General features: G+C 32.4%; 1 protein-coding gene across 6 annotated transcripts in view; it reads right to left on the reverse strand.

The window, feature by feature from the left end:
- Nucleotides 1-25,800, reverse strand: part of PPP1R12A (protein phosphatase 1 regulatory subunit 12A) — a 162,692-nt gene that overhangs the window by 14,850 nt on the left and 122,042 nt on the right. For all 6 annotated transcript variants that reach the window (XM_052000373.1, XM_052000377.1, XM_052000372.1 and 3 more), the window contains 6 exons: nt 22,491-22,581; nt 20,280-20,480; nt 19,982-20,153; nt 15,242-15,360; nt 13,475-13,537; nt 7,379-7,395 (listed from right to left, as the gene is read on the reverse strand). In XM_052000373.1, coding sequence (XP_051856333.1) covers nt 7,379-7,395; nt 13,475-13,537; nt 15,242-15,360; nt 19,982-20,153; nt 20,280-20,480; nt 22,491-22,581 — 663 coding nt within the window. The remainder of the gene's footprint in view (nt 1-7,378; nt 7,396-13,474; nt 13,538-15,241; nt 15,361-19,981; nt 20,154-20,279; nt 20,481-22,490; nt 22,582-25,800) is intronic.

Here is a 25,800-nt window from a genome sequence, read left to right on the forward strand (position 1 = left end):
GTATTACACCAGGGGTAGGTGTAATTTTTCTTTTTTCTGCCAAGGCCACTTAGATATATAACATCATTTGCGGGACCATACAAAATTATCAATTTAAAAACTCAAGCAATGGGAGGTTATTGTGAGAACTTTATGCTCATCACCGCTTGTGGTTGCTTTGGTTAGGACCACATGAGGGGTTTATATGGTTATTCAGTGGGATGTTCCCTATCTCTGTACTAGAGTGATTTTAAAATCTGAAACATCTAGTAGGGCAGAAAAGGAGAAAACAGATTTTCCTTCTCTTTTTTGGATACAGTAAACAGGATCTTTCCAGATATCTATTTCACTGGAGAGCAAAAAGTGCTCATCCTTATATATTTGCTGACAAAGGCAAAATGAAATTTTAATGTTTCCTACAGAAAAATCTTTTAAAACATATACAATATTTTAAAATATACAGATATGCATCAGATGGAAATTCAGTAAAACCAACAAAAAAACAAGGGCAGAATTAACCCTGAAATGAGAAGAGGTAAATATTTTGTAATATGAAAAATATACACATATACATTTAATGCATGTGTACATGTCACAATACATATATCCAAATGTACTATTGTCAAGTTAACCTTAAATTAGCATAATATCTCTTGTCTAACAATATAAACTTCAAATAGGAATAAAAAGAGCTATGTTTCCCCCCCTTCCCCAATTACATGTAAAACATATCTCAATATTAATCTTGTTGTGAAAGAAAATACAGAATGAAAGGGGGGAAAAAAGTTCAAGGAAAAAAGTGTGCATCAATTAATTCTCTAGAAATGGATGGCATTTTAAAAATCAGGCCCTTTCAGAATTGTCTTGGATTATTATATTGCTGGAAATAGCCAAGTCATTCACAATTGATCATCATATAATACTGTTGTCACTGTGTACACTTTTCTCCTAGTTCTGAGCAGGCTCATCATTTTTTATAGCATAACAGGACTGTGGGCTATGCTCTTGTGATAGAAGAATCACACAAATGCTGATGTACAAATGATGCTTTGAGAGAAATAATCACACTGTGTTCTGGAATTGAAATTCAATTCTCTGGAATTGATATAGTCTATGCATTTGGAGCTTTAGTTTCCTATTATTTAGTGAATCTTACTAGGGACAATATATAGAAGTAGATAAAATATTTTAAGTTTTAAACTTTTATGTAACTACTCTGGCATAGATCTCACAGTCCCTTGTTTTTTATTGAATATTATTTAGTTATTTTTGCACATATTCCATTCCCTCCTACATATTCTGGCAGGTGTAGAATAGTCTTTTATTATACAATTTTATTTCCTTTGTATTTGAAGATCTTTCCCCTGGTAACTTACAGAATTTGTTTCTAAAATAAATTGTTTTTAACTACTGTGTGTTTTGGAGTCTTATTCCCCCCTCCCTCCCGAAGAAATGGGTAAATTCTTTCAACTGTCATTTCATTTTCTAGATTCAGAAATTCCGCGAAGTTCTCCTGAATTTATGGCATTAAGGTTTTATTGTCCTGTCACATTCTAATGTGAACGTGAATTTTTTAAGGCTGTCTTTTGAGATCAGTATGTTCTTACTTACACAGTGAGTTTATTTTCTTTTAAATTTTTGTTTGCCTCTTCTAGATTGTTTTTCCCATCTGTGTATTTGCATTGTTGAAACTTGCCATTGCAAAATCTAGTTTTTCCCTCTGCTATTTCTGCTGTGCAGAGATTTTGCAGCAATTGTTCTCACAACTCTCATTTTTTTTTAAAACCACTCAGACATGGTATGTTGCAATTCCATGTTCTCCTTAAATTCCAAAAGGTCATCTGTCTCATCAAATGTTGGATCATTTTTGTTTTGCAAATGTCTGAATTCATTTATAGATTTAGGGCCATGTTTCTCTTCCCTGTTGATTTATCTATTTGTGTCTGAGGCCTTTTAAGTTTTCTTTTTCCTTAGAACTCTTAATAATTTCAAACTTTCCCTCCCCTTATTTTCTCCTATTGCTGCTCACTTTCTGACTTGCTGATTCTCTTCCTCAAATGGTAGTACCTTTGGGGGCTGAATCTCAAAGCATCTCAGCTTCCTCTCACATCAGCTTAGGTTTCTGTCTCAACTGATTTTAGGGTGCATAGAACTGTTCCCAGCTCTCCCCATCTGCCTATGTCCTACACCCCCATTCCTCTTTTCATTGATTGGGTAATGGCAGTTCAGTTAACTGCTGTATTGGTGCTAAGAGGTTAACTTTTGTTTGAATCTGAGGCTCTGAAAGAATAGGGGTGAGAGGCAGGATGTCTGCCCCTTTCACTCTGTTCCTGAAGCTCCTTAAGAAATTTTTTATAGCAAAGGATGTGGCCTGCTACATGGTCCCTGTGAGCTTCCACTGTCTAGAGTGCTATAGAAGTGTGCTGACTGCCTGCTGGTCTGAGGGGGGATTCAAAACTTAGAGCCAGGATCTCTAAGCTGCCAAAAAGAGAAGGAAAAGTTTTCTTTCAGGTGTTCTGTGGGATGGCTAGTCCAGCCTTGCCACTGTAGCTTGAGAAATGGGGAGAATTGCTTAAAAAAGCTCTACATGTTTAATTTTTTTCCCTTAAGCTTTCTTTTGAATCTAAAGAAGCATGGAGAAAAGGTTTGTTTTTTCCTTTGGTGCAAAATGTCTGTTTTGGAGAGGTCTGAAAAGTCAAGGGAAATCAGAGAATAGGCTTTATTTATCTTGTTTATTAAGTGACTCAGACGTATATTTATTTATCCTAATATTAAGCCTAAATATTAACTCAACTCATTTGCTGTGATATTAAAGATCATAATATGACATCAAGGAAGTCAGTTCACTTCTCTGAGCCTCCATTTCCTCATCTGTAAGATGGACATTGGAGGATGAACAGGCCTCCAACAGTCCTTCCAGACTTGGAGCTTCGATCTCCATTGTTTGTCTCAGTTAATATGTTAAATATGGAAGAAAACCTGTATTACTCCCTAACATTACTGTGGGGAAAAGACTGTAACCAACTTTAATAGACCAGAGAAATGAGTTATTTTGTCAAGAAATCTTTCACATAAAAGTTCATGAATGCTATCATTCTATTCTTTTAGAAGTAATGATCAAATGGGCTATTTTGGGGAATTTAACAAATGTATTTCTTATAACTCAACTGTATCAATTATGTTTTACAAATTATAGGATATACTGAAACTTCTTTTTAAAAAAGTACAGGGGAATGAGTTAATAGCATCTATTTTTGACTACTCTGAGATAATGGTAAAGGGAAAAATGATAGGTTGCTCTTACTTTAAAAAATGTTTTTTAATGAGAGAAATATTATCAAACAGGGAAGTTCATCAAGAAAAAAGGTTCAAAGTTCAAACTTCCTTATAATTTTTCAACTTAACCCATGAAAAGTTGAACACCTAAGAAGTTAAAAATAGTAAATGTTTTATTAATATTAATAGACATATTGGGTTTTTTGAGGGAAAACTTACAACTGGTATAGTTTTTTTGCTGTCTGTATAGAATTCCAGGTCTCTTGGAGCTTTTGACCAACGTAAAGTTTTAAAAATGTCTATTTTACGAGAGACTGGTGCACAAAAGGGCATGAACTTAAAACATTGCAAATCCATGATATGACTTCTTCCCCCTCTTTCCCAAGGAAGCCTTGCAATTCCTGATCTCCACTGAGAAGGAGTTCAATGGATTACTTGTACCTGTCATGCAAGGCTGGACATCTAGAGGCTTCCAAGACCTGGTGTTGCTCTAACCTGAGAATCAGCCTAGAACAGGAAACAGTACACTTAACTTGGAGCCACCAACATGAAGTTGCAAGTTACTACCTTAACCTGAATGTGACAGCAGAAAAGGTATCAACCTAAATTGGGATATAGTGTTTCCTCATGTGAATATTACGCACTTAAGGCACAGTCCCTCCCCTCCATATTTTTAAGAGTTAAAAGAAAAAATATGAATGATCTGGAATATTAAGTGCTTTGTATTTTCTATATCTTTACCAGAAGGGCTCTCCTCTGGAAGATCTTCAGGAGACTAAGGACAGAGTGAGAAAGCATGGATAAGCTGTACTATTAGAGGAAATACCCACATTGATTAGATAAGAGATCCACTAACATAATGAATTGTATTGTTTAGTCTTTGTCTTTAGATGGTAAATAATGAGTTACAAGGATTATACAATTTCTAATTCTGTGTTCCTACAGGAAAAGTAGGTCTGTTTTACTATTATCTCTTTCATGATACTACTCAAGGAATGCACTATATCAACTACTGGGGATCATTTCCACATGAAAATATCTCTGTATTCTGAATATCTTTTTTGCTCTAATCTTTCAGAGAAAACAGAGAATGATGCAGTCTTGAGTCCCAGAACAATCCAAGGCTGTGTTCCAGAACTTCCCATATAACATATGTAGTTGGGGTAACCAGAGAGAAATCAGAGGTTCTGATACTTCTTTCCCCAAATCATTTACCTAAATATAATTTGCTTTAGCATATATGTGAATGCCCCTTTATTATTATAAAATAAATTACAATATAAGCATTACAGAATAAAATAGTAATATTTGTATTTTTGCTTGAGGTATCAATTGCTAGAAATTCTCTTCAGATTGAGCATTCTTTTTAGTTGGTTCTCAATTTAACAGTTTCCTTTGCAGATATTAATTTTTAATGAAAGAAACAAGGACGCCTTCAAGGTTGGAAAAATTTACCTGGTCCCTTACACCTAGAATGCATACCTTTCATTACTGTTTTCTTAGAATTTTTTCATTTAAAAGTCTGGGGCTCAGACTTATAGCTGTGGGATTCTCTCAGCAGATAGGGCTTTTTCTCATGTCACATTATCTTGTATTTTTGTTTTTTACATGCTGTAACCTTCAAATTGAAGAAAAACTCTAAGGGAAGAGGCAGGTTTATGTCTTTTTATCCTCTTTTCACCTAGCACTTTGTCTAAAACTATCATGTGATTAATAAATGCTTACTGAACTGAAATGAATAAGATGTAGGCATATAGAAGGTCAATTTAGGGTTATGCTCCAATATATTTTAGCTATATTAACTGACTTTTTGCTGTGCTAAGCTAACAAGAAAAAAGAAAAAAAGAAAAGTAGAAAGGATCTTGGGGAGAAAGGGAGAGAGATACCTAGCACTGCCAAATCTGCAAAGTAGTAGCAATCACCAAAACTATTTGATATTGGTTAGAAAATAGAAAATTAGTTCAGATGAAGAGTCTATACTAGAAAAACATACAAAAGATAGAAATCAAATATTTTATACACACAAGAACAAAAAGTTCTAGAGGAAGGGTATTTTATTTGACATGAACTACTGAAAACCTAGAAAGCAGTTTGGCATAAAACAAGAATAGCTCAACATCTTATAGTTGTTCCAATTGGACTACTAAAAGCAATCTGACTGTAAATGGGTCTTTCACAAATAAATAAATAAATAAAAAGCATAGGAGTGATTTGAATAATTTGAACCAAAAGGAAAAACAAGCAAACAAAAACAAAGGTGATAAAAAAAAATCTATATTGTATAAAAAAATTTAAAAATATTTACACAAAATAACAAGGATTGGGGAAAAGGAGACTTTTCACATCAAATGTTTCTGATAAAAGCCTGATATTTCAGCTATACAAGGGAACTTAAACAAATATAAGAGCTATTTCCTAATACCTCAAAGGATACAATCAAAACAAAAAATATAAACTATCAATAATCACCCAAGAGAAACACAAATCAAAACAATCCTGAAGTTTAATCTGATATATATCAAATTGTCACTAGTGAGGTCTTTTAAGGATATACTAGATATAGTGTATATTCTAGGAATTAATTGTATAAAAAAGTCAACAATAAATCAAAAAAATTAAAAGAAAAAAAGCTTCAAAAAGATCATTAAACATTTCAGTATGGTATAGTGCCCGGTTTTAAAACTGTGGTTTGTGACCCCATATGGCATCTTGTAATAACTGAATGAAAGTGTCGCAAAATTGTGACATATTATCAGTAAATGTTTGATTTAGATGCCTATATTATTTGTGTATCTATATACCCAGGGTTGTGCAATAAATTTTGGGGTGAAAAGGGATTGCGAGTGGAAAAAGAAATGCCTTATGACAGTTTTAACACTAAAATAAATCCCATGGGAATTTCTCTTAAATGATTATTACATATTTTTTAAAAGTAAGATTTTTACATGGTGGGATTTTGTTTAAAGGAACTTTTTTTTTTTTTTTATTAAAGAATGTTCATGAAAATCATTAAAAATGAAAAAAAGACAACTATATATACACAAAGATGGGTCCTCTGCATAAAAAATTCAGCCTATCATGTAAGGTCTAAATATAGATTCCTAGTGAGAATACCACCAATATTTGATATGTATTATGTAGTACTATAAAAATGTACTCTGTAGTATATACATATGTGTATTATATAGTATATACATATATATTGGTGACAACTTTTCATATGTAATAGATCTTGAAAAAGACTATTTTGGCAGGCAGGAAAGTCTTAAACTAGTGCACTTTGAATGATGGGTCATTAATAAAGATATTCCATATTATGCAAAATTTCTTAAAATTCAGTCAGTCTAGTCAATGATGTTTATATTATCTCTAAAGATGGGACTCTTTGAAACAGGTTTCAAGTATTTATTCAAAATATCCAAACTATAACTATTAGAACTTCAATTACATTAAGTTGTGATGTTATTTTATGATCCAATTGTATCAGGCACTGAGAATACAAAGATACAAGAGAAAAAGTCCCTGCCCTCAAAAGACTTAACATTTTGCCAGGAGCAAACAGCATGTTTTACAATAAGTAAAATTTAAAAATGCAAATAAAATAATTTCCAAGAGGAAGAACATAGATGTATATGAAGGCTAGTTTGTCAATGAGGTTCCAAAAGGCAAAATGGAAGGAAAACAGATAGTGGAAAAATAAGGCTGAGAGGGAAGAACAGTGGAAATGGAACACTAGTCCAGGAAAGGAGTTTTGGCCTAGGCAGCCTATCATTCACAATCACAAGAATTTCAGGTAGAATAAGAGGATAGTTTTAAATCACTATACCTTTTAGTTCAACAAAGATAATATTAAAAGTAATCAATCCCTGAGAAGGATTATGGAAGAATACAGCAGATCTCATCTATTGTGGTTACACTGCTGAAGTTAAAAATGAAAAAGTAATTCTCTATTGTACAATATATTCAGTTCAAAATGTCTAGACTTTTAAAAAAACACATTTACAAATATAATAACCAAATATTAAACTTTAAACATTTGAATACATGAGTTAAATAGGGCTTATTTCTAAAAATGAAACATACATACACACACACACACACACACACAAAACCCCAAACGTACCTTGAAAGGGAATCAGTCTAAAAAGAAGGGAAAAAAAGAAAAAGATTAATTTTTATGCTTTCACAGGAAAGCAAACTAGTTACAACTAACTGTAATATGGCAACAATCTAGTTAAGGTGCACGCACACACACACAAAAAGGCAAACCATTTACTAGCAATAGACTAATGCATCTGAACAACATGTACTCTTTCAACATTTGTTTTATCTATTATAAATAAATAGCATGTATCAAAATATATTGCCAGGAAGCAGCTATACCCAAAGAAAGAACACTGGGAGATGAATATAAACTGATTGCATTTTTGTTTTTTTCCCGGATTATTTATACCTTCTGAATTCAATTCTCCCTGTGCAACAAGAAAACTGTTCGGTTCTGCACACGTATATTGTATCCAGGACATACTGTAACCTATTCAACATGTAAAGGACTGCTTGCCATCTGGGGGAGGGGGTGGAGGGAGGGAGGGGAAAAATCGGAACAGAAGTGAATGCAAGGGATAATGTTGTAAAAAATTACCCTGGCATGAGTTCTATCAATAAAAAGTTATTGAAAAACAACAACAACAAAAAAAACCCCAAAATATATTGCCAGAAAAACGGCTTATAAAGGTAACTCTTTAGATGGTTTAAGAATTAAGATTTTTTGAGTTCTTAGTAAATTTATATGTTTATACAGCTGAATATGCTGATGTTCATTATTGCAAACACTATGATGTATCACTATTGCAAATTTTTAAGGGACATTTTAAACTTGCTTCCAATTTCTTCCTTTTAAAACAAATCAGAACATTTTAATGATTTAAGTGACTCAATGATTAGCTCATAAATTCATGAAAGATTAAAGCATTATGCCAGAATTATCATTAGAGCAAAATATTTTGAGAAGGATTTTGGAAAAATGTCAACTATTTTCCATTTTTTTGTTGTTAAGACAGCAAGAGGCAGCTAGATGGCACAGTGAATAATAGAGCACCGGCCCTGAAGTCAGGAGGACCTGAGTTCAAATTCAACCTCAGATACTTAATATTTCCTAGCTGTGTAACTCTGGGCAAGTCACTTGAGGCAATTGAGATTAAGTAAGGGGAAAAGAAAAAGCAGCAAGACAAATTCATGTGCAATCACAAAACATTTCACAAATACTTAAGAGCAAAGAGATATTGATTAAAATTTATTTTTTGGAATTCAAAGTAACTTTTTTTTTTCTGAGTTAATTGGGGTTAAATGACTTGTCCAAGATCACACAGCTCGGAAGTATTAAGTGTCTGAAGCCAAATTTGAACTCAGGTCCTCCCAACTTCAAGGCTGGTGCTCTATTCACTGTGCCACCCAAACAAACATCTTCTAGTAAGGTATATTGCTAAATGGAAATGAGAGCCTGGGAAATCTGCAGTTGTAACTGCTCTCTTAAGGAAATGATATGCTATGTAAACAATTTATTAACAAATATTTATTGAGGGCCTATTATATATCAGGTACTGCATATGGAAGTCAGAAGACCCAAGTTTAATTCAACTCAGATATTTGTGGGATCCTGAAGAAATTATTTTACTTTCTGTGAGATTTCCTTACCTGTAAGAGATGTAAAATATAGACCTCTCAAGTTCAAGTCTATAGAGACTTATGAAAAATTTTGTTTATATCACCTGTTATGTGTAGAACAGTGTACTACACAGCAATGTATCTACACTGATTTATTTGTAACTTAATTTATAAAGTATATACAAAATCCAGTTCCATCCTATCTTTCCAGCCTCAGTCCATTACCACTTTCCTCCATGTAAATTATCTTTTAGCTAAAATGAAACTCCTTTGTCACTGTTTATTTTTATTCCTCTCTAAGACATCTTCTAAGATATTTCTCTCTAAGACATCTAATCTAAGACAAGATTGCTCACCACAAAAATGTCCCTCTCAAAGTCTTTTTATTTAAATGCCCTCAATTTATCTTTTAATTGTCAGTTCAAATACCACACTCTAATACAAATCCAAAACATTTATTAAGCAACTACTCCATGTAAGATATAGAAGTTAAAAGGTACAAAGACAAAAACGGGAAAAAAATTCCTGCCCACATGAAGCAACTATTCAAAAGGATCATGGAAAACAAAGTAACAAAACATATATATTCTCTCTCTCCTTTATGTTATTCAATCAACCCTTTTTATGATTATATCACTGGGAACTCTCACTCTTCTCTGGCCTGAAATGGCATTTATGCAAGTCATTATTTTACATTATAATTACTGGTATAACTATTATATCATTAATTTCTTGAAGAAAGGGAACATCTAAATAATGATTCTATGTTCTAGTAAAGATTGACATATGTTTATAGACGTCCTTAAAATTCAAATTTAGTGGGAAGGATGGTGCCATTTACAAAAAAAGAGACCATTTAGAGAAAATAAAAATCATGGATCAAATGTTTTAAATATGAGTTTAGTTGCCTCCAATTAGCAAAGGGTTGGAAATGTAGAATTAAGAGTTTGAGAGGCATATCTGTAGTCAGGAATAAGGGGGGAAATCAGACAAAAATGTGAAAGTGAAAAATCTGAGCCAATTCAAGAGCCAGAGAAGGAAGACTGAGAGTCATAGGAGGAGAAACATTTGAGTAGTATAGAGAAGCAAAGGGAAGATATGAAGCAATAGGGAAGATTAAGTGCCAGAGAGGGTGAGCATGATAAAGACTTAGAAAAAATGACTGGATTTTGGAACTAGGTTATTAACCACTGAGAGTTTTGGTAGAATAGTTGAAAAGGAGTTTGAGAAGTGCAAGAATAATGGGTAGACTTCTCTTTAAAGATTGCTAGTGAAAATAAGTGTGATAAATTTTGTTCATTTAAAACCATTTACTTAGGATTTTAACAAGGTTTTAAATTTAACTATATTTTATTTTCCTTGATATTTATACTATGCATTGTTATGAACTTAAAATTTAAGTGTTTTGATTTGAGACCTAAAAATTTTCCACCAGGATAATATAAACACTTTACTATTTTTTTCTTTTCACTATTAGAAATGTTAATAAGCTGTTTAATAGATCACTATTAAAAAGAAAAGTTGAGAGGAAAAAAATAAGAAAAGGAATCTGACAGGTGGGACAAAATACCATTTTACTAAATATAAGATTTCTAACTCTAAACCAACTTTTTGTTGGCTTTTGTGAGATGTTTAATAAAAAGCAGTTTTTCTTAAGAATAAAAAGTTAATGCACACATATATTGTATCTAGGCTATACTGTAATCTATTCAACATGTAAAGAACTGCTTACCATCTGGGGGAGGGGGTGGAGGGAGGGAGGGAAAAAATCGGAACAAAAGTGAATGCAAGGGATAGAACCCTGGCATGAGTTCTATCAATAAAAAGTTATTAAAAAAAAAAAAAGAATAAAAAGTTAATTATACTTGGTATCAACAGGAATTATGTAGTGTTAAGAGGCAGTTGATGTCAGAGAACCTAAGTTTTCTCATCTCTAAAAAAAGAAATGATTGGACTAGATCAGAGGTTAGATTAAAATAAGAGTTCCCTGGGGAGTGGCATGCTGACTTAAAAAAAATACTAATCTTATCTTTGTTGAACTTTTAAAAAATTTAAATTGGTTTTTAATTAAAAATTAAATTTACCAATAGTACTATAATCTGATTTGAACTAGTCTTTGATATCTAGGAACTGGGTTCCTTTCTTAAGCTTCAATTTTATGATACTATGAAAAAAATCAAGCTGCTGGATTTCTTTAAATCTGTAATCAATTACACGAAAGACTTTATCTTCTTGTTTCCAAGGTTCAGCAGTCTATTATCTCATGCTGTCTCTTAATAGACAAACTATAAGGGTGAAAATTTCTGTGGGTTAAGCCAAATGTTTTATTGGAAAATAATAGGAAATACATTATACAATACATATTGTTAACATGGATATCTGGATTTCTCAAAACACAGTACAATGATCTAGGATTTTAAAATATTTGACAAAGTGCCATTTTCTTTTGTAGTTAACTGAATTCAATAAACCATTTCTAAATAAAAAATTGTGCAAGATATTTAGGAAATTCTAAGACTAGTTAAAGTATGATGTTTGCCTAGGAAAAATTCAGTTTGGAGAATTCAGGCAGTTGCGGAAATAACTAAACATTAGAGACAATAAGTGTGATAGAAGAAACAATAAAATAATAAAAGATATATAAATATAATATAATAGATATAATAGAATAGATGATAAGAAGTGGGGAGAACCAATAAATCAGCAAGTACTTATTAAACAGTAGTAGGCACTAGAGATATTACAAAGGCAAAAATGAAACAAACCTTAAACTGGAAAGATTTAAGAGATAATACATCTTATATCAGAGATAATATGTATATAGAGGTATATGTATCTGTATGCCTGCGCACATAAAGAATACATACAAATACATATATATGGTCATTTTGCCAAGGAGGGCATTAGAAATTACGGGGGTTGGGGGGAGAGGAGAGGATAGTTTGGGGAGGGGAATCAGCAAAGGCTAAAGGTAGTGGTGACGGATCTTAAAAAAAATTATGAATTTATTAAGTACCAACGAATCTCAAGAAGCCCACTAATAATAGGAGTTTCTACTTTCTTCCTTCTCACTGTCTTAACTGTTTTTGATATGGTTTCCAATCTCATCATAGAATCGAAACTACTTTCTCCAAAATTACCAAATATTTCTGAATTGCCAAATTAACAGACAATTCTCAAATTTCAATGTTTTTGAACTGGTTTCAGCTTTGACACTGTTACTTACTCTCTTCTTGAATTCAAGTTTTTTTTTTTTTTTTTAAAGACAATGTTCTCTTCAAGTTTTCCTCTTACTTCTTTGATTCTTCCTCTCTATTTTTCAGGATCTTCATCAAATTCATTACCTGAAAACTAGGTGTCCCACAAGTCCATCTAAGGTGCTTTTTTCTTCTCCCTCTATTTTATTTCACTTGGTGATTTCACCAGCTCCCATGAATTCAATTATACTTTAACTAGCCTTAACTCTTCCTAATATCTAACCATACAAGTCCAAATTATATAGCATTATGTGAAGCTCTTTATGAACCTTAAAAAGTGTTGCATAATTGTGGTTAAAATACAAATCTCATTATGTACAGGATTGGATTTATGATCAATCATATCATCTACCTTCTCAGAAAGAAGATGGACTCAAAGTACAGGAAGTGACATACTTTTTGGACATGGCCACTGTATGAAACCATTTTGCCTGACCATACTTATTTGTTACAGAGGTAACAATTTTTTTCTTCTCACCACTGAATTTTTTAAAAGGAAAAACTACAAAACAGTAGTTATCAAAACAATGTAGTTCTGGTTAAAAGTCAAAAAGCTTAGATAAATGAAAATTACAGCAACTCTGCTACTGGCTTACCCTTATCAGACTGGTAAAGTTTAAAAAGAAAATGTTGGAGAGCATATGAAAAAATAGACATATTAACTCCTGGTGGTGTTGTGAATTGGTCCAGGAATAGCTATTTGAAACTATGTTCCCCAAATTAATAAGCTATACTCTTTGATTCAGAAAAAAAAATTCACTAAAGACCACAGGCTAAAGTTGGGGGAGGAGGGAAAAAGAAGAGAAGGAGGAATAGCAACTCTTTGGTGGACTCAAATTATCCAGAGCCATCCAACTAAGGCTGAATTTGAACCCATATCCTCTTCTCTTGACATTGTGGTGAACTCAATCCACTATAACATAAATTGCCTTCTCAACTCTAAATGTCACCTAAAAATTGTTTAACAATGTATTCTAAATAAAAGACAAAGCTTCATAAAACCAATTCAGTAACAAAGTTGCATCATCAAAATCTAACTTCAGAATGTCTTTTAACATTCAAAATTTAAGAAGAAACAAGAGAGAATGATACTACCAAAGTATCAATAATTGGTGAAACTTTTGACTTTTCTTTAAAAACATGCTACCTTTCTTTAGAAACAAATCCTGCTGAGAATGAAAATACAAAGTCATGAATCAGGCAGAATTTAATGAATTCAGATAAATAAATCTAATTGCAATGAAAGTTATATTAGCATGCCATTTGTTCCCCTAAAAAATCTGAATAATGAAATTTACCTGAGTGATTTTATTTGATCCTTCTTCTAAATCAGACTGTTGCTCCTGTTCATTTTCATCACTCTGCAATAGATTTTTAATGTTTTTAGATAACCAAATTAAAAAATTAATAGCTGGGCTAAAGAATTTTAAAACTTGTCTTATTTAAAACCTCATCCGAGAAAATTCTAACACAAAGGAAAACTATTTTAAAACAGGAGTTAAAAGAAGAGTGTATAAAGTTGCTTTAAAAAATTTTTTTTTAAAAAATGTTTTTAATATTGAAATATACGAGTTACATAGCAAAATAGCTGGAATAAATTATCAACAATAGTTAATAACAACAGTAGAGAGAAAGAACAAGCAAAGAAGGGAGAACAGATAAACATATCATAATTTATGTTAAATAATCACATAATTCAGCAAACAAAATATGGCTCTTCAATGAGAAGCTGAATGGCTTCTTGTAGAGTATTTATGTTTCAGAAAGGGGTTAAAGTAGATAACTCTTAAAAATCCTATGGAATTCTATGAATTTCAATGAGGAAGAATAGAAACTATATACTTGATAAAATGAGTTTCATCTCCTCCTTTGCTATAACCGTGAAATCTTGGGCAAGTGTTGGAATCTCTGGGTAATGCACAATGAGTTGAATGGATTAAAGAAACCAGCAGAGGAAAACAACTGTTGGTATACAACTGTTTGCATTCTTTTTAGGAGGTTAGCTGCAAGGTTGAAGAAAGACAGTTGATGCAGAAAGCAAAATATTTAATAAAAACAATATAGATTTAGAATTGAAAAGAAGCTTACAGATTAGGTTTTAAGGTATTATAAATTTTCAAACCTAATACTCATAGCTAAGAAAATGACTTCTGAAATTGAGGTTCTAAGTCTTGCACATTTATTAAATTTACTAAATAAATATATACATAATGGAAATTAATGCATTACAGAAAAGAAACAGCTACCTTAATATTATTAATAAGTAAAATTAATATTATTAATTAAGAAGGAGTTGTGAGCCTCTGAAAATGCTAAAATACTTAGGCCATTAAAATTTGGACTTAGGAATGCTTGCAGATGCTGTTCATCTTTTTATCAACTGTCAGAGAGTATGTTTTGATTTAACATCCCAATCTTTTAGCTCTTATCTAGAGCAAAAAGTATACTGATAGTCTAGAGAATGAATTATTTATATAGGATCAGTTGTTGCAGAGAATTTTTTAATAAGACAAAAGAAAGCAACATTTTATAAACTATATACTAGGATTCAACTTACTACTACAGAGATCTTTGTAACAGCATTTTGCCTATGAGACCTTTCTTTTAAGAATATCCAAAATAAATGAGAGAAACAAGTAAGTGCTTATGTTCTAGAAAACCCAAATGAGTTGTTTTGGAGGCATTAATATTTTAGTTTCTTATTCAAACAAAAAGTGGAGTTTAACTCCTAACTTACCAGAGGACCAAGATGGATGCTAACTATTTTTGTACAAAGAAGTGCTATGGTTTGTTTAAAAAAAAAAAAAAACACACACACACACACACACACACAAACTCTAAACTATAGAACTGGTTCAAATGTATATTCTGACAAATCCTTTTAGCTTCTTCAAGTGCAAAAAATATTAGTGAATACCTCTCTGCACACAGCACTGTTATATATACTGCTAGATGTGGTCTTAACATTTACAAAAATCTTGAAATCTAGCACTTTTTATTAGTCTACAGAATTATTAACATGTAAGGAGCTTGAAATGAGTCACTTCAGCAGTTTTTTCACTCACATCTTGTGTCCAAAATGAAACTCCAGTAGATCTTCGTTTTTCTCTTGGTCGTCGTCGTTCTCTTATTGATTTTGTTTGTGATTTATCTTCTTCTTTTTCTTCTTCTTTTTTTTCACCATCTGTTAAAGGTAAGTGACTAATATGGTGACTAGGATGTATTTTTTTTTCTTGTACAATGACAGTAATAAGCAGGATATGCATAAGAGAGTGTAAGTAATCTCAGTTGTAGAAATATCTTCAGTTGGCAGCTAGTAGGAGCACTCTTGCTAAACATCACTTTTAAGTAAGTGTTTGTTCTCAAAATTATCTACATGTCCTTTCAGCTTTCAGAGGGACAGTGCTCATTTCAATTCCTAAAAACATTACTTAATAATTCTATTACTTGAGATTCTAGAAATAATTGTTTGCCTAGAAAATGATATACAACATTAAAAAATAGAACAGTGATATAGCCAGAATGGTGGAGTGAGGGTCAGAAGTGCAGCATATCAGCAGAGTGCTCAGGGATGCAAAGGGAACTAAATACCTAGGCTGCTACTAGAGCAGGAATGAGTGCCATTTAGCAACTCTGTTGCCCAATACTCAGTTCTTGGTCACAGTCCCAGGATAGTGTGGAAGAAGAGGCCCTACTTTTTAATGACCAAAGAACATGTTCCAGAAACACAACTGTGGCTTTGAGGCCAAGAGCAGAGAGAGGAATTAGCTATAACCTTTAGGCCTTCACATAAGCCAGGAATGGAATAAACCAGGACAGGAGACCAAAAACAAGGGAAAACCAACAGTTCAGTCACTTTGAACCAGCAGACTAACAGAGTCCAACAGCAGTATACAGAAACTTTCACAGGCTTAGAAACCTAAAGTGGATGATGAATTTAAAAAGTGGAGATCAGAAGGGTAATGAACAAACTTATTCCTAAATTATAGTACTCTGGAAGCAGAGAAAAGTTATAGGTCCACAAAATGAGCTGTCAAAGCAGCAGAGCATAAAAGACAGAAATTTAGGATTATTATTCTCCTCCATCACCTCATAAGGCAAGCAAAGTTCAACAATAACACAAAGCCCAAAGTTAAGAAGTAGGCTAGAAAAATGAGCAAATAAAAACCTGACCATAAAAGGCTACTATGATAACAAGGAAGCTTAAAACACAAACAGAAGAATACTAGACTTGAAAATGTATAAGCAAAACCTCAAAGAAAAGATAAATGCAGCCTGGACACAAGCCCAACAAAATTTCCTAGAAGTGATAAAAAGAGATTTTAGAGAAGGGGGGGGGGGGATTTTAAAAATCAAGTAAGAGCAATAGAAAAATTAAGAAATGAGAATATAAGAAAATCATGAAAAGAAAACAGTTTGGTAAAAGAGGCAATAACTTCTTAAAAATCACAATTGGCCAAATGTTAAAAGTATATAAAATTTTACTGAATATAACAACTGAAAAATTAGAAATTGCCAAGAGGAAGCTAATAACTACACAAAGCATTCAGAAACAATATATTTCTCAGAAAAAAAGAATTAATCTAGGAAAAAAAGATTGAGGAGAATTAGTTTAAGAATCATCAGTCTTCTTGAAAATTATGAGAGAAAAAAAAAAGGCCTAGGGATTATACTCACATGCTATATAGAACCATAAGGCAAAATAGAATGTGAAAGATTCTAACAGTCACTTGAAAGAAATACCCCCATCCCACTCTAACCCCACTCCAGAAAATCTCCTCCAACTCCCAGGAATATCAGAGCCAAAATCTAGAACTCCAAGGTCAAGGAGACAATCTACAAACAGCTAGAAAGGAAGAATTCAAATACTGTAGAGTCATAGTCAGGATCACACAAGACTTGGCAGCTACCACAATAAAGAGCGTAGAATATAATCTTTCAGAGGGCAAAAGAGAGATGAATAACCTATCCAATGAAACTGAGTATAATATTCCTAGGGGAGAAGGGAAAGGAGACTATTTAAAGAAATAAAGTATTTTCAAGCATTTCTGATAAAAATACCAGAGCTAAATGAAAATATTATATTTCAAATGATCATAAAAAAATGCAAACATGAGATAAGAAATCATAAGAGAGTAAACAAAGTTAAACTGTTTAAATTTATCCATGGAAAGATAATATATGTATGCATCATGATTGATTTGCCAGAACTTTGTCATCACTAAAGCTGTAAGATGGATAGATGGAAGGCATGAGTTTTGAGTCTACTATGTATGTGTATGCCCACATACATGAGTTTGATCTCAAAAGAATAATGGGAAAGTAACAGAGGGATGTCTTGGGAGTGGGGCGGGGGGAGGGTGGAGGGGAGAAAGAAGGGAATGGGGAAAATTATGTCAAATAAATGAGGCACCAAGGAAGAGTTTATATAATAGAGGGGAGAGTAAGAGTGAGGGAGAAGGGAGAGGAGTAAGAAACATAAATCTCATTCTCTTCTGAACTGGATTCAAAGAAAGATATGCTGGGTAAAACAATTCATCGTACTCAAATGGGAAACAGGAGGGAAAAGGGTTAACCTAGTGTTTGATAAACCCAAAGATTCTAGTTATTGGGATAAAAAATATTTGATAAAAACTATTAGAAAACCTAGAAAATAGTCTGGCAGAAATTGGACACAAACCAATCTCATATTATATAACCAAAAAACAAACAAAAAAAGCAAGCTCAAAATGGGTTTGTGACTTAGACAAAGTATGATATATGCAAAATGGAAAAAAAAATTTCTTTTTATCAGATTTGGGGAAGGGTTTATAACCAAACAAAAGATAATGGTTCATGGGAAATAAAATGGATACTTTTTTTGATAATTCATGAAATATTTTTTTTTGATACATTCATAAAATAAAAATTTTGTATAAGCAGACAAGAACCAATGCAACCAAAATTACAAGAGCAGGAAATTAGAAAAGAATTTCTGTGCAGAAAGATCCTAGGATCTCACTTGTCTAATATATAGGGAACTGAGTCAGTTTTTATAAGAATTAGAGATATTCCTCAATTGATAAAGTCTTGGGTAATTTTCAAAGAAAGAAAACAAAGCTATCACAAGAAGGATATGAATTACTAATTTACTCTAAATTACTAATAATTATAAAAACACAAATTAAAAATACTCCAAGGAACCACCATCATACCTATCGCATTGTTTAAAATGACTGAAAAAGAAAATGACAAATGCTGGGAGAGATATGGAAAAATATATATGACCAGCTACTAGATTCATACTTCAAAGAGGTAAAAGGAAAAACAATCCACACAAAACAAAAAAGTTTAGAGCAGATCTTATTTTCCCCTTAATAGTATTCTATTTTTCAATTACATGTAGATAATTTTCAACATTGATTTTTGTAAGATTAAAGCTCCAAATTTTTTTTCTCCCTTCTTCACCTTTTCTCTCCCCAATCAAGACAGCAAAAAATCTGATAGTTTATAGGTGTAATCATTTTCAACATATTTCTATATGTCTTGCTGTGAAAGAAAAAACAATACAAAACAAAAGGGAAAAAAGCCAGGAGAAAAAGCAAATAAACAAAAAAAGATGAAAGTTGTATTCTCTGTATTCAGTCTCCATAGCTCTCTCTTTAGAAGAGGATGGCATTTTAAGTCTACCGTAGTCGATCATCACATAATTTTGCTGTACTGTGCATAATGCTCTCCTGGTTTTTCACTCACCATCAGTTTATCTAAGTCTATCCTAGGGTTTTCTGAAATCAGCCTGCTCATTATTTCTTATAGAATAATATTCCATTACATTCATACACCATAATTTATTCAATCATTCCCAAATTGATGGGCATCCATTCAATTTCAATTCCTTGCTACTACAAATAGTTGTTAAAAAACATTTTTGGATATGAGGATTGTTGTCCCTTTTCCTCTCTTTTTCCTCCTTTCTTTATCCCTTTGGGAATAGTTCCAAAACGAAGCAGGTCTTTTTGTGCTGGTAAAAACTGGAAATTGAGGGTATGCCCATTGATTGAATGGTTGAACAAGTAATGGAATATGAATTTAAGAGAATATTACTGTGCTATAATAAATGATTTTTTAACAATCTGGGAAGATTTATATAAACTGATACAAAGTGAAATGAGCAGAATCAAGAAATTAATGTATACAATAACAGCAATATTAATCAACTGTGAAATATTTAGTAATCTTGATTAATAAAATAACATAATTTCAAAGAACTCATAATGAAAAATGTTATCCACCTCTAGAAAGAGAATGGATGAATGAGTATAAACTTTAGTATGATTTTTTCCCCACCACTGTTTTTCTTTCTTACTTTCTTTTGTGTGATATGGCTAATATGGAAATATTTTGCATGACTTCACATGCATAATTGATATCATATTATTTGCTTTCTCAGTTAGTGGGCAGCAGCTAAAGAGAAGGAGAATTTACAGCTCAAAATCTGAAAAGAACAACAAAAAATCCACATGAAAGCAGACCTTGGTATCAAATGTCTTTTCACCAGAAGGCTAAAAGCCAAGGCTGGGTGAATACCTTTAAAAAAAATTCATAATTCAGATATAAGTTAGAAAAGATGATCTTTGTGATCCCTCTTAAGTTTGTAAATAGTTGGTCCCTCTTTACATTCAAAGGTCTGTAAGAAAAGATGGTATTTTTTGACCAGATTGTACTACTTATTGGAAAGGATAAATTGAATCTACTTTATAGTATTTTCCTAAAGAATAATGAGCTACAGGAGGAAAAAAAATCCTAATAAGGCAATGTGTTCTTACCTCTTTCATTATCTTTTGTTAAACCTCTGGAATAAGCAGATGTTATACCTATAAGACTATTTGGCCTGTTTAATTGACTTGGAGTATAGAGAGAACTGCTGATGGTGGAAAGTGAAGAGGATGATGAAGAAGTTGAGCTTGATGTTGACACTGGTCTATAACGCTGATAGGGCTATTGAATAGAAAATTTAAAAAATATATAAGCAATTATTATATTTCACTTTAAAGAAAAGCTAAACATTGTTTTACAAGTGTTAGAAAAATGAAAACCTTTATTTCAAGAGAAATTATTCATTACCTCATCATATGTCCTGGAGTATTTCTGTTTATATTCATCTTCTCTAGAAGTGTCTGACTCCTTTTTGTCGTCTTGCTTTTCTTTGTCTTGTTTTTCTTTTTCTTCTTTCTCTTTTTCTTCACTTTCTTGTTCTCTGGATCGTGTAGATCGACTTCTTACTATAGTTTTCTCAGCTTCTTGAAGATCAGTCAATGTCACTCCCTATGGGCAACAACGGTAAATTAAGTTGAAATATATATAGTCCATTTTATTGACACACATATTCAAACAAAGTAATCCTCAGAATAAAGTAACTGATGAGACAGTGGTCTGAGTTAAAAAAAAAAAAAAGTTAAGTTCATTTAGAACAGGTTTTGAAATTGAGAAAGTTTATATTTCAGTCATGCCTTTCAATGAACCAACCAAATATTGAACAGAACAGCGAACAAAGATCTTTTTAAAATGTTAACAACGACAACAAAAATAAAACCTTAGCTGTGATAGGGAAATAAGGAAACACAAATTCCTCCTTTCTTCTCTTCAGCCTAGCACTAAGATGTTCTCTACAAAGAAAAGGGCAATGAGATCTTCTGAAAGAGAAATATTTTCAAAGTGAATTATCTTTCAAATTAATGGTAATGAAAACAATCCCTTTGATTTTTCCTCTTTCACAATTTCATATGGATAACTCAACTCTTTGAAAGTGGGTCATTGTTAGAAAAATTCTATTAATTCATTATTGATAGCTTTATTTGAAGCAGGCCTGGAGGTCTAGATGAATTTTTTAAAGTGTACATTCTTCAATAAAAAAGTATACATACACCATAAAAATTTTCTAGGTGGCAAAATTATACAAGGCCCTAAGTATGCCATACTTATTATTGATTAATGGGGCAGTTTTAAACTCCAGTTAAGTGCTCCTGAGTATCTATGTCTACATAGCTTCCAAAATATAGGGGTGCAGGCAAACCTCATAAAGTCGCATGCCAAGCTCCTGACCCTTTTTCCTTTTAGCATTCCAGAGAAATTGCTCACAGTGTCTGTCCACAACCCTGGGAATAAAAGGGTATGCCAGCAGGTGATGAGCACTGGCTTCCCAAAGTAGAAGGAAGGGACCTGCAGAGATGTAATGACCAACCAGTATTTGTGAAGCACCTACATATCAGATACTCTTCCCAAAGGACACAGTTCCTACTCTTAAGGAACTAACACTCTAGTAGCTCATATATAATACTTGCACCACAGATTCATGACATCTGATAGAGAAAACAAGACCTGTCTCTTTATCACATGGGAAATAGTTTATGAATCATGATTTAATCTCAATAATAGGAAAAATGTCTGAAAAAAAAGAGCATTTTAACAGGGCAATATCAACAAATTAATGCGAGCACATTTTAAACCTTAATTTTTTTCATTGCTAACAATTTTTTATATGTAATACTTCTAAGGATAAATAAGAACTATAATGATGATTCAAAACTTAACATTGCCTTACTTCTCACTCGGCTGCTCTACTCTGAGTTATTTCTATCAAGCCCCATGTGACGCACTTTATTTGCTTCTTCCTAACTCCCCATACATAAAAAAGCAGGGGCTTTTAAAGCTTCTTTCTGTATTGCCTTTTTCAATATCTGTATCCCCCCCAGTACTTAGTACTATATAATGGCTTTTAGCTGGCCAAGAAATGTTTAATGACACTTTATTATAGCTATTTTAGGTCTTTAAAGTTCAATTTTAAAATTCATTTGAGCTTTACATTAACCCTGTTAAGTCAAAATTGGGTAGATATGACCCAATAAAATAAGCTGAAAAACTAAAAAAAAATTTTTAAAGTGATTTGACCATAGTTACTTATAGTAGAAATTAAACCCTGGCCTTCATGATATGAGGTCAAGAAGTCTAGTCATTGTGTTTATGTACTTACATCAATAAAATCAAAGTCAATGAAAGAGTTCAAAATAAAAATTACTGATCTTTTGCTTTATGCTTTTAAGTTCAATGTAAGAGGTATGATGGTATAGTGGATAGAGTGAGAATGCCTTGGAATGAGGTTCCCATGACCTGGCAAGTCACCAGGAATTCAAATTAGCAGTGCTTCAATTTCCAGACTTCTCTTCTTCAATGAAATTATAGCTGCTCTGATAATTTTGTGTATTTGCATGTGTGTCTCCTACCCCCTACCTCTGGGTAAAGTTCAATGTATTTGTATATTTAGTATATTAAACACACCTGGGTTGATCTTCTAGACTGTCTTGCTTGTCTTGATCTTGCTTTTCTTTGGGATTCAGACTCTTCATCCCTAACTGGAGTGAGGTATGATCTATAGTGGAAAATAAAAATCATTAGTCAGATATATGACATGTTAAAAGAAAACAAGAAATTATTGAATGGAAATGAAAGATTTACTTTTTCATTAAAAAAACATTGCACAGAAGTGCCACTATTGGGTCTGTATCCCAAAGAGACTATAAAAAGAGGGAAAATGCTTGTAGCACCTCTTAGTGTATGCCCAACATTGGGGAATGACTGAATAAAAGTTATGCTATATCAATGTAATGGAATATTATTGTTCTATAATAAATGATGAGTAGGCTAATTTCAGAAAAGTCTAGAAAGACTTACATGAACTGATGCTGAGTGAAGTGAGCAGAACCAGGAGAACATTGTACACATTAACAGCAACACTGTGTGATGATCAACTATGACAGATTTAGCTTTTCTCAGCAATACAGTGATCCAAGACTATTCCAATAAACTTGGAATGAAAAATGCCATCCACATCCAGAGAGAACCATGAAGACTGAATGCAGATCAAAGCATATAATTTCACCTCCCCACCCCCCATTTGTTTGCTTTTTCTTTCTTGTGTTTTTTTTTTTAAACATAGCAAACATGGAAATATGTTTAAAATGATTATACATTTTAACCTATATGAAAGGGAGGAAAAAAACTTGGAACTCAAAATCTTACAAAAATGAATGTTGAAAACTATCTTTACAAGTTATTGAAAAAAATGTTGCTGAGAAAATTCTTTAGAAATTAATGGTATGTATTCTGAAATGCCAAAATATGATGTCTCTATAACAAGATTAATTTTTGAAATGAGTTACTTTTTAAATGTGAAAGCTAAATTTCGTTACTTTTCCTGTTTCAAATACCATTCTGAACACTGGAGCTCATTTCCAAATTAGAACCAAATTTCTAACCAATTATAATCTCTTAGGTGTTCCTTGCTTCCTTTCCCCTCAAATTCTGAGGAAGATTTGGTTCTGGTGAAGAGAAACATATTCCATACATTAAAATCTTACGTCAGTGAGAAAACTCAGTAAATGGAAAGCCACTTTGGTTATGCTGAAAAAATGTCTTTCAGTCTTGGTGCTAAGAACGCTTTTACTGTATGTAATCACAACAACGAAGTTCATATGGACCTAGAAAAATGAAAAAGGCAACATCCCTTCTTTTTTGAAGAGATGAGGGATAACAGATGTGGAACGAAGAGATGAGGGATAACAGATGTGGAACACTGAATATATTTGTTAAGAGTTGGGTGATGTGTTCACTGAAGTGCTTCCAAACCATTTTCTTAATTCTACTTTATAAGGGATCATTCATTAGAGGGGTTAAGGGAAAGGGATGCATTTATAAATGAAGGTAACAATGGGGAAAAATTGTTCTTCAATTATTTATTATTAAATAATTTAATAATTATTTAATTATTAAGATAATAGTTTTCTGCCACTGTAGTTGGAGAGCAAATCCACTTTCACTCAGTCACCATGACTTAAGCATCTTGTAGTGCTTTGAAGACCAATATCTTGAATATATATATATAGCAACTTTTGATTAAATAAGCACCAAACTACAAGTGTCAAACACACTATCTTAGTGCTGCCTAAACCAGATTAAAATGTAATTGAAAAATGCTTATAAAAGATAATTGATTTCTGTGGATGTTTCAAACTCCAGACTTTATAAAACTAAACATTAGATTAAATTTGTGCTTGCTGTATTTAGGAGAAGAAATTCTAAAGACATTCAAGAACATATTATTTCCTTAAAATTATATGCTATAAACTATTTCCCTGTCACTCATTTAGTAAGTCTATACTTTAAACAAAAAAATGGCTTAAATGAGAGGTTTACTTAAAAAGTGGTGGAGATTCAAAGTTTTCATTAGAAATGATCATTGCTTTAGATTTTAAAAATTTCCCTAACATGAAACCACTCAATTCTGACTATAATTTATAAGTCATGACTTGTGTCAACTTTTTCCTTAATATATAATTTCTAATAAATAAAACAGTCATAAAATCTTATCTCCTTCAAAAATTGTGATTGTCAGTCTAAATTCAAGTCCACATTTCTTACCAGAATTAAATCTGGTTCTTTTTGGACAAATAATGCAATTGAAAAAGCAAAGTGCTGAAGCAAAAATAATTGAAAATGATATAACTTCCTAGACCTCCACAGTGCCTCCCTTCACCATCCTCAGGCTATTCCATTGGTTATTTTAAGATTCTTGTACAATTGAGAATCACTTGGACAGGAGACAACCCCTAAAGTCTTCAGCTAATCTGACAAAAAAGTTTCAAACTCTCAGAATAAAAATGACTATCTTAGACACTTCCTATCTGGCCCTAAATGAAGGCAAGAAGAATAAAAACAAAATAAAACAAAACAAAAAACCTATAATGAGAATGGGACTACACAGGCACTTTCATCACAATTTGGGTTCAACAAAAAGAACCAGGACAACTAACTAAACTAGAAAATTATTGCCTTTTAGTAACCTACTGTCACACTATTACTGGTGTGTGTACACAAATATACAAAAAAGTAACAAAGAGAATGCAATTATATGTACAATTCCATGACTGTAATATTAAGATTTTTCTTTTTAAAGAAGATTTTGTATTTAGCAAAGGAATTAATTTCAAAATTTTCAACATTCAGATTCTTAATGTAAAAAAAATTTTAGGCATTGATGTTATTGAAATTTTCAATTGGAGGGGCAGCTAGGTGGCGCAGTAGACAGAGCACCAGCCCTGAATTCAGGAGGACCTGAGTTCAAGTCTGGTTTCAGACACTTAACATTTCCTAGCTATGTGATGCCGTGCAAGTCACTTAACCCCAATTGCCTCAGCCAACAAACAAACAAAAAGAATCTACTGTCTTTGTACCTACCTACTTCAATCTTTTTCCATCATAAATCTTGAACTACTGTGGAATAAAGGAAAGGGAACTATGCCCAATGTAAGATTCTTAATCCCACACAAAGCTGGTGATCTTAAACAACACATAATGCAAAAGCTAATCATATCAAAGTGGCAGTAAAAAAGCTTTTTTGCTTTCTTTGTTTTGACATTAAGTTAGATCCTTTAAAAAAAAATCTGTGTAAAAAAAATTACTGCTCAATGAAAGTTTTTTTGAGGGGTTGGGGTGAGGCAGTGGGTGAATAATACTATGATTTTAATTAAAAGACAAGCAAAAGATAACAAAACAGTTACTAAAAATAGCAAACAATTATTTCACATGGAAC

This window comes from Antechinus flavipes, chromosome 5, assembly GCF_016432865.1.
Source record: "Antechinus flavipes isolate AdamAnt ecotype Samford, QLD, Australia chromosome 5, AdamAnt_v2, whole genome shotgun sequence".
Lineage (NCBI taxonomy): Eukaryota > Metazoa > Chordata > Mammalia > Dasyuromorphia > Dasyuridae > Antechinus > Antechinus flavipes.